This window comes from Trachemys scripta, chromosome 1 (assembly GCF_013100865.1).
Source record: "Trachemys scripta elegans isolate TJP31775 chromosome 1, CAS_Tse_1.0, whole genome shotgun sequence".
Taxonomy (NCBI): Eukaryota; Metazoa; Chordata; order Testudines; family Emydidae; genus Trachemys; species Trachemys scripta.
In genome coordinates, this window is record NC_048298.1 from 121,140,459 (window position 1) to 121,154,444 (window position 13,986).

A 13,986-nucleotide genomic window follows, 5' to 3' on the forward strand; every position below is an offset into this window, starting at 1 on the left:
GGTTCGGATTCTAGGTGGAGGCATGGCAGGTAGCTCTGCGCGCTGCTCTGTCCCGCGGGCACAGCCTCTGCAGCTGCCATTGGCTGTGATTCCTGGCCAATGGGAGTGTGGAGCTGGTGCTCGGGCTGCGGGTAGCGCATGGAGCCCCCGTGGCCCCCTGCCTAGGACCCGGACCTGCTGGCCGCTTCTGGGGTGCAGCACAGAGCCAGGACAGGTAGAGACAAGCCTGCCTTAGCTCTACAGAACTGCCGACCGGCTGTGCTGACCAGAGCCGCCAGGTTCCCTTTTCGACTGGATGTTCTGGTCAAAAAACAGACAGCTGGTCACCCTAGAAGAGCTGAGTGAATCAGGCTCTTAAGGTAAAAGTAAATGTAGAATTTGGTATAATTTATTTAGTTTTTGCTGTAATCATTTTACACAAGCTAAACGTAGAGAACTGTTGGAGCACAGCCTTATCTGATGGCTGATATATTACAGATATTGTTTACCTAGTCATTGCTTTTCGAAAACTTCAGAATACAAAAGATAGAGACTGTGTGTGTGTGTGGGGGGGGGGGGAGGGAATTTACCTGTGTGTTTTGTTTTAGATTAAGGCTGAACTAATATTCGTTTTAGTCAAGATCCAATATTCAAGTACAATATATAGGCTATACGCTGTTTGTTTGTTTTTTTTACTGACGATAGATGAACTATTGTTCCTCTGTTATGATATGGATTTATCCACATGTGTAAATTTGTAGGCAATATGAAAACTTCAGCCAGTGAGTATCTACCTAATATCAATCTGTTCTGTACAGAGACTTAAAAAAAAAAAGCACATCAATTACAATGTGTACACATACCAGAAATAAAGCATAAAACTGCTCATTAATAACACAATTCCCAAAGGGAAAAAACCCTTACAAAATACAGTAAGTCACACAAACCAGTATCTAATACAAATTCCTTCATGAACATAAGCTTTTTACAAAGATCTCTATGGTGGCAATAACCTCACAATAAAAGTAGGTAGTTTTTTAAAAAAAAAAAACACTTAGGAAGAGTTTGCTTTTCTTGTTTAGAAGGAGATTGTTTGAATGACTATGTACAGGAAACAATTCTGTTGATTGTAAAGTTGCCGAGTTGCAGAAAATATTCATTTATTTTAATGGAGAATATCCTCTGTGGGCCTGATTTTCTGTGTTGTAAGTCCGGAGTTACTCCACTGAAGTGAATGGAGTTACACTGGTGTAAAATAGTGCTCAAGATCAGAATCTAGCCCAGAGAATCCATTTTATGTTATGCAAGGTTAAAATAAATCAGCTGAAGTTTGGAAACAGCTATTGGTATCTAACGCATTGTTTCAGTATTATTGAAGTTGAGACCTGAATGGACAAAACTCAAGACTTGTAAAGGGACACCAACAATGTGAAAACTATTAATTTAAGAAAAGTGAGTTCTAAGGCTCACTCACTCCTGAGTCCCTTTGCCAGCTTTTGTGATTTTTATGATCACATTCTTCTGTTCTCTAACTGTCTCACTCTCATTGCTGCATGATAGATCCACACAAATGAAAGGGGAAATTGACTCCACAGGAGAAACCGAGAAACTGACTACGTACAAAGGCCTGGCCTACCCTAAAAAGTTAGGTTGACCTAGCTAAGTCGCTCAGGGGTCTGAAAAATCTGCATCCTTGAGCAATGTAGTTAAGCCGACCTAACCCACAATGTAGACAGTGCTAGGTCCATGGAAGAATTCTTCCATCAACCTAGCTACTGCCTCTCAGGAAGGCGGATTAACTATTGCGGACAGGAGATCCCCTCCCGTCGGTGCCAGTAGTGTCTACTCTGAAGCACTACAGCGGCACAGCTGCAGCGCCGCAGTAGTATTTCAAGTTTAGAGAAGCCCAAAGTGCAGTCAACTCTAAAGTAAACAAACTGGAAAAAATAGTGAAATAATTTTTCTCTCGTCTTTCATTGATAGTAAGCACAAATGCTTCTTGTAGTAATATAGTAGTTAAAATATTACGGAGAAGTTTGATTTCTAAGTTGACTTTAAAGTCTGACATTCCAACCTTAATTCAGCCTGTTGTGCTGAGGTAGGCATCACACAGTGAACGATGAATAACAGAGTGTGCTGGTCTAAGAACCCTGCATTCTCAGGGGAGCAGCAGGCCTGATCCTTGGAAGTGCTAAGTGCCTCTATTACTATTCCTGTTTGTAACAAATGGTTCCCAAACTTCTGTAGACTTGATCCTGTGGTACCTTACGTATGTGTGTCAGGTCCATGGACCTGCGATGCTGTGATGGGGGGGGGGGGGGGGGAGGAATAAGTAGCAAAAAACTTGTGCAAGGAGACTCTGTGTATTGTAGATATAACCTCGGGGGGGGAGGGTGTCTTTGCAAGGGAAGGCAGCTAGGGGAAAAAAAGGAGGTACATTGCCCACGGAGGCATGGCCAGAATCAGGGTTACTTTTGGCTATATGATTTTTCTGGCCCTTACTTACTAGCAAGTTGGGAAAGAGGCTTCCATCTCACAGCTCCACTCTGTGTGTTCTCTCTTCCATGCAAGCTCAGCCCCTTTGCTCAGGCTAAGTACTATTTTTGCAAAAACCAATGCTGTATTTGTACCAGTATCTGAAAACGCTCTCTAATACCTCTTTGATGGAGCTCTTATTGTCCCAACTTCAACTAAAGTGCTTTGAATGCTGCTGCTACGGTATAATGAAACGCTATTTTTAGAAAACTAAAAGCTCCCTGGTTTAAAGTGAATTGAGAATTTAAAAAATATTGACTCCCTTTACTTGGAGTGCTACATTTCCCACCATGTGCAATACCACAGTACAACTTTAAAGGCTCTAGTATGGCTCTACAAACTGAATCACGTGCAGGGAAAAGGGGGGCATCTGAATACCGTTTACAGACGGGATGCTGCAGGCATTCTGCGTGGAGCATGAGCAAGTCCAATGCCTGCAAGGGTGCTGAAGGGGAAGCATGCTTACCTGTGGCACTTGCTACACCTTTTCATTAGGTATAGTATGCCCTTCTCCCAGTGATGTTTTGTATTGACTAGTTGGCGTGCAATGAGGTGGGACATAGAGATGTCCCTGTCCTACTCAGGCAGGCCTCCTCTGAGAACTGGACTGCTGCAGGCAAGATTGGCTGGCTTATGCTCTCCAGCACTGATGCCTCTCTGTGCTTTTCCCTATCTAATGCACTTCTGCAAGGCAGCCGTAATTTGGCCCAAAGTGTCCAGTAATAATGTATCCCTTAGCTGTTCAGTAGAAAAAAGAAAAATGCACTCAATGCAAAGAAGTTTTAACAGAAGACTTCATGTTACTCAGTAGACATGGAAAGTGTTCCTGCTATTGATGATGCTCTCAAATGTGTGTGACTAAGTCATAGTCAGATCATTTGGTGTTGGTCAAAATAATATTAGCTATGCTGAATTAGTTTGGCACTAATGTGGCTGCGTTGAGTACTATGATTCCAGAGGAATTCCTCTGTTTGGTTGTAGTCACCAGGCGCTCTGTATAAAATGAAGTCTTGCTGCATGACTTCATTTCACAGGAACAGTTGATATAAAACAGGGGTGACCAAACTGTGGTTCGCGAGCCACATGTGGCTCTTTTACAGTTAAAATGCAGTTCATGGAGCCCTCTTTCCCCTGTTCTCCACCTACCAGACCGGGGGGAGGGGAGGGGAGTGGAGCTCAGGGCTTCTGCCCTGAGGCAAGGTGGTAAGGCTAGGGGCTTCTGCCCTGTGGAGAGGGGGGATCCTCGGGGCTCCAGCCCCATGGGAAGCATCTGCTGGGGCTCGAGGCTTCAGCCTTGCTCCTGCTGAAGCCCCAAGCCGCAGCAGGTGCGCCCGGCTCTCGAACTTCTGAAGGTTATTGTATGTGGCTCGGAGGGTTAGTAAATGTGGCCACCCCTGATATAAAATGTACTGTATGTCTTCAAGTTAAATCCCTACCATAAAATATAGTCAGGCTACTGCAACACGCGGCAACTCGGTATCCCATTGCTGTTCTGGCTTGCAAAGCAATCCTCCCATTCCTGAGGGGGATAAATGATACCAATCAATTGCTGAATAACTATCAGCCTGAGGGAATTGGATTATTGCCTTGTAAAACAGAGGGGTAGTGGTGTTATTGCTATTGTAATCGGAGGGATTTTTTTTTTTTCGTTTCCAATCAGGTTCAGGAAGGGGAGAGGTTGTCCTTTTTTTTAAAATTGTTTTTAAATGTTTGTACCCTCCTCTGGAGGGCAAGTACAGTTGAGGCCACTTGTTGTGCTCAGGAATTTGATGATATCATGCCAGTCTCATTGCTGTGAATAAAATGACCAGAATCAGGGACTGAAATGACTACTACCCTGCACTCTAATTGGATGAGGGGTCCCTTTGTATTGTGAAGTGTGATGTTGTGGGAACAGTGATTGAGAATGTCAGCATCTACCCTATTGTGACATAATGTTCACCAGAGAACTTTGGAATAACTCACATTCAGTATTCTGACACAGATTAGGCTCAAATGGCAATTGATGGATGGGGAGGCAAAGAAAGTTGATCTGCCAAAGGTTTGTCTTGTTGTCCTTGTCTACCTTGGCTTGGATCTTGCAAGAGCAACTTGCATTTCGCTATATTGAGCTTTCCATCAAATACGATGTCTCCTTTCAAAATAATAATCTTGACCTAGAATTAAAATATTGCTTACAGACGGTTTTCTGAACTCTTTCAACATTGTTTTTGTAAGTTGATAGGAGGTGATTGTCAGATGTCTTGACCAAACTCCATCTGGCGGTGTCATCTTTGTTTGTTTGTTTGTCTGTCATTCACTTGGATAGTTCGCTCTTGAAAGCTGCTCGCTGCATTCTAAACTTACCTCTCCCATCTTGAGGCACATCATTATAATTTTCTGAAAAATATAAAAATGTTTGCCTGTAAGTGTCAAGAAGACAGTGTAATGGGAAATAGCTTAACTGTAAACCTATATTGTCTCATTGTTTATTTTAAAACAATCCCTTCTAAGTAGAGCTGAACAAATAATTGATATTTTTAGTTTGGTGGTTGAACCAAAAAATCTGGGGGAGGGGGAGTTTGTTTTGAACCAAAACTGAAATGAAAAACTGGAGGGGGGGGGGGAAATGTTGAGGTTGATTTCAAAATGACATTTTCAAAACTATTTGATTAGTTCAGGTACCATAGAAATTAACTTTTCAGTCAATTTACTGTTTGCCCATTTTTTTTTTTTTTTTTTTGCACAGCTCTTCTAAGGACCCTGATCTTGCAAATACTTTAGCACATGCTTAACTTATTCATTTAAGTAGTCCTATTGATGAGTTTGACTTATCAGCTGTGTAAGAGCTTGCTTGGTTGGAGTCTAAAACAGACACTAAAATTCGTTTCCTTCCCAAATTTCTCCTCCTTCATTGTGGATGCCAATTGTCAATACTGATTGTCTTGTTGCCCAAGAACATAGCAAGGGACAGTATCCTTTTGTTGTTGTTGAAGAGCATGACATATTTGTCTTGAAATGCGAAGGAAAAAACACATGTAGAGTGAATTAATAGCAAGGTGAATAAAAAAAATCACTTTTTAAATAAAATTGGATTTTCTTTATACTTTACACTTTCTTAATTTTGTAGAAAGTTTAGCCCTTAACACATGTCAATCTATGAAATAATTTTAAATTAAATACCCGAAATAATATTAAGTGGTAAAATTTGGTAGTAAATTTTAAACAACGTCACATCACAGAACTGGAGGAAGCTACTGACTAAGCATCTGGAACCAGAGGTTGACAGCTAAACCAGCTTTTGACAGCAGTATCCTCTTCTGTAGGTGCAGAGAGAATTTCAGTTTATTAAACTAGTTCAGTTCAAAGACTACTTCATTCAAAATTAAGAAACCAGGTGGGAGCTGCAAAAGCAGGAAAGCTTGTTCTCCTCTTCCAGTGTATGAATAAAAGTTTAGGTGTGAAAGGATGAGATCTAAAATCTTGAAGGCGATAGTGACCATAAATAATTTACTAACTAAGAATAGTAAATTATTGGTTTAATAAATCAGTTAATTTTAAATGCAAAACACGTTGTGATAAACTTTTTCTTTTCTATCCAGAACACTTAGGGTAGCTTTATTGAATTTTAAAAAAGTAAAATGCTGCTTTTTGCATTCTTAATTGAACTTAAATGTCAATCCAAACACAGCCTGACACACATCATAAGTAAAAGATTAGCCATCTAGTAAATAGAAAATGCTGAATGATGCATTTCTTAATATAATAAAAATGTAAAATTAAGAATCTGAATGAATGTAAGTCAAGCTATATAATTGATTAAATACATGTGTATAGATGCACTGTTTCCTCCTGGTTAGCAAAAAGAAGCACCAAACCAGTGTAAAGGTTACATTTAATTGCAAGTCCATGTTTTAATAGTTACTAACCAATGAGCATCAACTTTGTTTAGGAAAATAATTAAAAAGTACAAATGCAAAACATAATTAAAATGGCTTATTTAAATAACTCTTCCTGCTTGCTGATTTTAAATCATGATGAAAATCAGTGATTTAAACTATTTTGATTTTAAATCAATCCACCTTGGCTACTACAGTTGATCTAGTAAGTATTAATGCTTGTAGAATACTCTGAAAATACCAAGTACTATGCACTTGTTCCTCCTGTGAGTTAACGTCACTCATTGCTTTTAGGGGGCAGGGATAGCTCAGTGGTTTGAGCATTGACCTGCTAAACCCAGGGCTGTGAATTCAACCCTTGAGGGGGCCATTTAGGGAACTGGGGTAAAAATCTGTCTGGGGATTGGTCCTGCTTTGAGCAGGTGGTTGGACTAGATGACCTCCTGAGGTCCCTTCCAACCCTGATAGTCTATGATTCTATGATTGGAGCCACTGGGACTATATAAGTGCTAAATAAATCTTATTCTTATTGATGTTGTTAATACCTTATGCATAGGGCACTGAATAGGAAACTAGTGTCCAATCCAGATACTCTGACACTGACTCATTTTGTGACCTTGAGAAATCACTTCATGTTTCTAAACAGCTACTAGGATAGTTTACATAAGCACTGAGAGGGTTATTCAGTCTGACCATAACAAATGCTATAAATGTGCTAGGTCAGTGGATCTCATACTTTTCTACTGGTGACCCCTTTCACTGGCTGCAAACCGGGGTTTGGGGTGGAGGCTGACAGCTCGTGACCCGCCCCTGTAATGACCTTGCAACCCCCTGAGGGGTCCTGACTCCCAGTTTGAGAACCCCTGTTCTAGGTGTTATCAAATATACAGTCTTTGCAAATGACTATGGGCCTGATCCTGAGAGGTGCTGAGCATTTGCAAGTCAATGTTGTTGATTATTTACCACAGACATAAAGTAAGAGGAATAGTCTGCCCCAAAGAGCTAAATGGATAAAGAATTAAAAAAAGATAGAGGAGAAAGAGGTGAAGTGACTTGATCCAGGTCATACAATACATCAGTAGCAGAGCTTGGAGAAGAACCTGGACCTCCTGATTCCCAGCCCAGGGCCCTAGCTATTAGTCCATGCTGCCTAGGGTTGTGAGTGATCAGTTCCTCTTAGGATGTGGCCAATGTCAAACATTGCTCAGAACAATGACATAGTATAACTACCTAGTCTAGATCAATACATAGGAAAATAATGTAGGTTGCATTTTGGGATAGCCCAAGCTTAAAAATCTTCCAAGGAGCAAAATACACTTTATTGTAGTTTGCCATAGTGTATGTAGGCTGAGGCACAATATATATTGTTCTAACCGTAATAATACTCATTTACTTAATAACATAAGAATGGCCATACTGGGTCACACCAATGGTCGATCTAGCCTAGGATCCTGTCTTCTGACAGTGGCCGGTGCTAGATGCTTTCGAGGGAATGAACAGAACAGGGCAATTATCGAATGGTCCCAGTTTCTGGCGGTCAGATGTTTAGGGATACCCAGAGCAAGTGGTTGCATCCCTGACCATTCCAGCTAATAGCCATCGATGAACCTATCCTCCGTGGACTTATCTAATTCTTTTTATGAACCCAACTATATTTTTTGGCCTTCATAACATCCCCTGGCAATGGGTTCCACAGGTTGACTGTGTTGTGTGAAGAAGTACTTCCTTATGGTTGTTTTAAACTTGCTGACTATTAATTTCATTGGGTGACCGCTGGTTATTGTGGTGTTCACTTTCTCTACACCATTCATGAATGTATAGACTTTTATCATATCCTCTCTTAGTCGTTTCTCTTCTAAGATGAACAGTCCCAGTCTTCTTAATCTCTCCTCATATAGAAACTGTTCCATACCCCTAATAATTTTTGTTGCCATTCTCTGTACTTTTTCTTCTTTGAGATGGGGCAACCAGAACTGTGCGCAGGGTGTGGGCGCACCATGGATTTATATAGTGGCATTATTATATTGTCTGTCTTATTATCTATCCCTTTCCTAATGGTTCCTAATGTTCTTTAGATTTTTGGACTTCTGCTGCACTTGGAGCGGATGTTTTCAGAGAATTATCCACGATGACTCCCAACATCTTTCTTGAGTGGTAACAGCTAATTTAGACCCTTTATTTTGTATATATAGTTGGGATTATGTTTTCTAATGTGCATCACTTTGCATTTATCAACATTGAATTTCATTGCCCCTTTTATTGCCCAGTCACCCAGTTTTGTGAAATCCCTTTGTAACTCGAGCAAATCCAAAGCAGACTGCAATAGCGTGAGTAGCTTTGTATCCTCTGCAAACTTTTCCACCTCACTGTTTTCCCCTTTTCCCAGATGATTTATGGATATATTGAACAGCACTGGTCCCAGTACAGATCTTTGGGGACCCTGCTATTTACCTCTCTCCACTGTGAAAACTGATCATTTATTTTCACCCTTTGTTTCCTATCTTTTAACCAGTCACTGATCTATGAGAAAACCTTTCCTCTTATCCCATGACTGCTTATTTTGTTTGAGCCTTCAGTGAGGCACCTTGTCAAAGGCTTTATGAAAGTCCACATACACTATACCCGGAGGATCACCCTTCTCAACATGCTTGTTGACATGCAACCTCAAAAATTGGACTAGATCGGTGAAGCATAATTTCCTTTTACAAAATCTGTGTTGATTCTTCTCCAACAAATTGTGTTCATCTACGTGTCTTATAATTCTGTTCTTTACTATAGTTTCAACCAATCTCCCTGGTACTGAAGTTAGGTTTACCAGCCTGTATTGACCAGGATAGCCTCTGGAGTGTTTTTTTAAAAAAATTGGCATCACACCAGTTATTTGTATTTGGTACAGAGGCTGATTTAAGTGATAGGATACATACCACAGTTAATAGTGTTGTAATTTCATATTCCGTCAGAGCTCTTGGGTGAACACAATCTGGTCCTAGTATCTTATTTCTGTTTAATTTATCAATTTGTTCCCAAACCTCCTCTATTGACACCTCATCTGGGACAGTTCCTCAGATTTGTCACCTAAAAAGAATGGCACAGATGTGGGAATCTCCTTCCCATCCTCTGCAGTGAAAACTGATGTAGAGTTTAGCTTCTCCACAATAACCTTGTGTTCCTTGAGTGCTCCTGTAGCACCTCGATCATCCAATGGCCACAGTTGCCAACTTTCACATGCTAAAAAAGCATCCCAACGTTCACAAAAAGCTAAAAATCAAGCTAATCTTATTTCAAAACAAGCCAATCCCTAAGAACCCCAACACTCTGTGACTAGGTCCTCCAGGCGTGCAGTCTGGGACTGTGGTGGGCCCGCTGTGCACCCTGACTCTCTTCCCCTCCCCCTTGCCCCTGCTTGCTGGGAGCTGATAAAAAAAAAGCTACAAGCCCCAAAAGCTACAAGCCCAAAACTAGGCAACAACTCACAAGCCAAGTAAGCCAAAATCAAGCCCAATTTCTGCAAGTTTTTTTTTCTTTTCCCTGTGGGTTTGGCATGTCTGCCAGTGGCCCCCACTGATTGTTTGGCATGCTTCCTGCTTTTGATGTACTTAAAAAAAATGCTGTTAGTTTTAGTGTCTTTTGCTAGCTGCTCTTTAAATTGTTTTGGCCTGCCTAATTACACTTTTACATTTGACCTGCTAGAGTTTATGCTCCTTTCTATTTTCCTCAGGAGGATTTGACTTCCAATTTTTAAAGGATGTCTTTTTTTACTCTGCCTCTTTTACTCTGTTTAGCCATGGTTGGTCATGTTTTTGGTTTTTTTGTTGGTTTTGGGGGGTATACATTTAGTCTGAGCCTCTATTATGATATTTTAAAATAGTTACCCTGCAGCTTGGAGGCATTTCACTCTTGTTACTAAACCTTTTAATTTCCATTTAACTAGCTTCCTCGTCTTTGTGTAGTTCCCCTTTTTGAAGATAAATGCTACGCTGGTGGAATTCTCTGGTATTTTCCCCCCTTACAAGGAGGTTAAATTTAATTACATTATGGTCACTGTTACTGAGTGGTTCAGGTATATTCACCCCTTGGACCAGATCCTGTGTGCTCCTTAGGCAATTCTTGATTTAGTCCTTTCTCCTTATGGGTTCCAGGACTAGCTGCTCCTAGAAGCAGTCATTAATGGTGTCTAGAAATTTCATCTCTGCATCCCTTCCTGAGGCGACATGTACCCATCAATATGGGGTTAGTTGAAATCCTCCAATATTATTGGGTTTTCTGTTTTTGTAGCCTTTCTAATCTCCTTGAGCATTTCATAATCACTGTCACCATCCTGATGAGGTGCTAGGTAGTAAATTCCTACTGCTATATTTCTTCCATCAGAAGTTGGTAGTTCTTTACCTTTTGGGTATTCACAGGTCTAGGTGCTACATTATACAGCTAACATTCCATTAATGGAGTGTAAAGAAATCTATGCTTATAGACCCAATACATCTGTGGGAATCAGTGTTTGCTCCTATCTAGTAGACTGCTACCCGTCAATCAACTCAGAACATAGGGCTTGATTCACCTTTTTGTTACTCCATTTTGATGCCAGTGTTAATGCTATTGAAATTGCAGTGATGATCAATCAGGATGTTTGTTTTGTTTTGCTGTATGATCTGGACCGTCTGCTCTCATGCATAATGAGCAATGGTGTCTTAGAGGATTACTTTGCACAAGATTCTGTGATATGTGCTTCATCTACCATGTGCCCTTTGAAGAGGTAAACTGTGGGTTCAGAATACCCACATGGCTGGAGTTCTGGGAGGGAGTGAGAACACAGCCTGTGAGGGAGCCTGGGGTTCAGCTGGGTAACAAGGATGTGCAAGTTGGATGGCAAAGTCATAGGTCTCGGGGGTTGAGAATGGGGGTGTGCTAGACAGAGGATCAGTGCTCCAAGGGTGTGTCTAAGGACCTCAAGCTAAGGGCAGTGCCTGGACTGATTTCAGACTCCCAAGGCTTAAAGCACATGAGATCCAGTAGTTGAATCCACTCACAGGAGTCTGGTGAGTGGTCCAGAGGGGGCACTCTCCTAGATCTGTGACACCTCATAAGAACATAAGAATGGCCGCACTGGATCAGACCAAAGGTCCATCTAGCCCAGTATCCTGTCTTCTGACAGTGGCCAATGCCAGGTAACCCACAGGGAATGAACAGAACGCATAATCATCAAGTGATCCGTCCTCTGTCGCTCATTCCCAACTTCTGGCAAACAGAAGCTAGGGACACCATCCTTGCCCATCCTGGCTAATAGCCATTGATGGACCTATCCTCCATGAATTTATCTAATTCTTTTTTGAACCCTGTTTATAGTCTTGGTCTTCACAACATCCTCTGGCATGGAGTTCCACAGGTTGACTGTGCGTTGTGTGAAGAAATACTTCCTTTTGTTTGTTTTAAACCTGCTGCCTATTAAATTCACTCCAGCCTCACTGAGTGCTCAAGATGGACAGTGTTCATTGACTAGGTACCTTTCAAGATTTGTTTTTTTGGTCATTCTCCTTATGCATGAGCAATCTGAATTCTAGCATTTCCTACTTTTGAATGCTTAACTTTGCAACCTTAATATTCTTTTAATGTGGCTTTTCGGATGTAATTTCCAAAGTTTTGTAAAACCTTTTTAAAAAGGGAGGGATTAGGAATGTATTCAATGAAGAAACAAAACCAAAGCTTCTGAAACAGAGGTTATCAGTTGGAGGCACTCTTTGCACTGCGACTCACTTAGTCCTGCACCTGGTCAGTACCTCCCCTGATCTCATTCCTCAGGATGGGATTCTCCTATATAACAGTTGAATGGGGCACAGACTTCTACTATGCCAGTTGGGTTAAACAGCTAAGTAAACATGATAGGTGGGATTTCAAAAGCTGCTGAATTACTTAGCACTTGTGTACCTGGTGGGGTAATGTTTTGCAAGGGGGGGAGTGATTTCTAAAGTGCACTATCATGTTGGGCATGACTAGTGCACACCAGCAGGGTCTCTATGCACCTAAAGGTTCCCTATCTCTATGTTAAAGCACATGAGGAAACCTTTAGTGTGCACTGGGAGGGTCTACATGTACCAATTAATGTGCAACATGTTAATACACTTAGAAATCACTCCCCCCACCCCATTGTGCACATTACCCCACCATGCAGGCATGCCCTTGGGTGCACAAGTCCCAATTACTTTCAGTAGAACTTCTCCTAACCCACTTTGGAAAATTCTACCCTAGCTGGCCATCTCACTCCATCAAGGCCTGTGCAGGACTCTTCAGCTGTGGTACCCAAATGCAGGTTCTGAGGGGTCCAAGTTAGGAAAGCTCTGTATTTTTGGTATTTGTATTACTGTAGTGCCTGAGCATCTTACAGTCTTTAAAGTATTTATCCTCACAGCATCCCTGTGCGGTACGGACGTACTATTATGTTCATTTTACATTCTGGGGAAGCAAGGCAAAGAGACACTAAGGGCTTGTCTGTACAGACATTTAGTTCATGGCAAGTTGGGGTGTGAGCCCACCCCTCAGTAGTCTGCTGCAGATTTAGGGCAAGTCTATGCTACAAAATTAAGTCAACCCAAGTTACTTTGATGTACAGCCACCCGTAGTAATTACATCGCTTTTGTATATCCACACTACTCTCCGTGTATCAGCGTTGTGGGTCCTTACCTCCAGTGCTTGCATCAATACCATGGGTAAGTATCCCACTGTGCAACTCGCCACCATCTAGCGGAGCCTGATTTTTTTGGGAAGGGTTTGCAATGACTCAAATGAGGCATGCAGGCATATGCGCTGACTCCATGGGTGTTCCAGGGCTGGAGCACCCATGGAAAAAAATTAGCAGGTGCTTAGCACCCGCGCTTCCCTCCACTCCCGCCCGCCAGCGGCCCCACCAATCAACTCCTTCCCCTCCCTCCCAGTGCTTCTTGCATGCCACGAAACAGCTGTTCCACAGTGTGCAAGAGGCACTGGGAGGGAGGGGAACAGCTGTTTCGTGGCACGCAGAAGGCGCTGGGAGAGAGGGGGAGGAGCAGGGATGGGATAGAAAGAGGTGGGTCGGGGAAGGGGGGGGGGTTGGGCTGGGTGGAGGTGGGGGCTTGGTGGAAGGAGTGGAGTTTGGGCATGGCCTGAGTACCCCTGGGAAAAATTAGAAGCCGGCACCTGTGCATGTAGGGGTGACTGGGAACATGATTTCAGTGTCCCATGATGCAGTTTTCTCCATCTCATAATGTTCTCTGCACACCATAATATTTCATGCCTCTTTTCAAAAGCCCCACAAACCCGCAAGTCCACTATCTCTGCAAGAAGCATGGATCCTGCCCAACTTTGTGTTATAATGATGAGCGCTGCAAGCACAATGTGCCTGATCCTGCAGTAGTTGCAGAGCTGCCAAAGGAGCAGTGGGGAATGGTAGCTTGCTGTGGGACATAGAAAGAAACAATTCTTTTCAAGGTGATTGTTGGCATTCACGGAGCAGCTGCTGATGGTGGAGTGCTGGTTCTGGGCCTGAGAAACAAGCACTGACTGGTGGGATTGATCATTATGCAGATATGGGAAGACGAACTGTGGCTGCAGAACTTCTGGATGCGCA

General features: G+C 42.2%; 1 protein-coding gene across 10 annotated transcripts in view; it reads right to left on the minus strand.

Moving 5' to 3' along the window:
• Positions 1 to 665: 665 nt before the first annotated feature.
• The window catches only part of SHISAL1 (shisa like 1), a 110,699-nt gene continuing 97,378 nt past the window's right edge, over positions 666 to 13,986 (minus strand). For all 10 annotated transcript variants that reach the window (XM_034783771.1, XM_034783799.1, XM_034783714.1 and 7 more), the window contains one exon: positions 666 to 4,893. Coding sequence is in view for 1 of the 10 variants with exons in the window: in XM_034783810.1 (XP_034639701.1) it covers position 4,893 (1 nt within the window). In the remaining 9 variants the exon portion in view is untranslated. The remainder of the gene's footprint in view (positions 4,894 to 13,986) is intronic.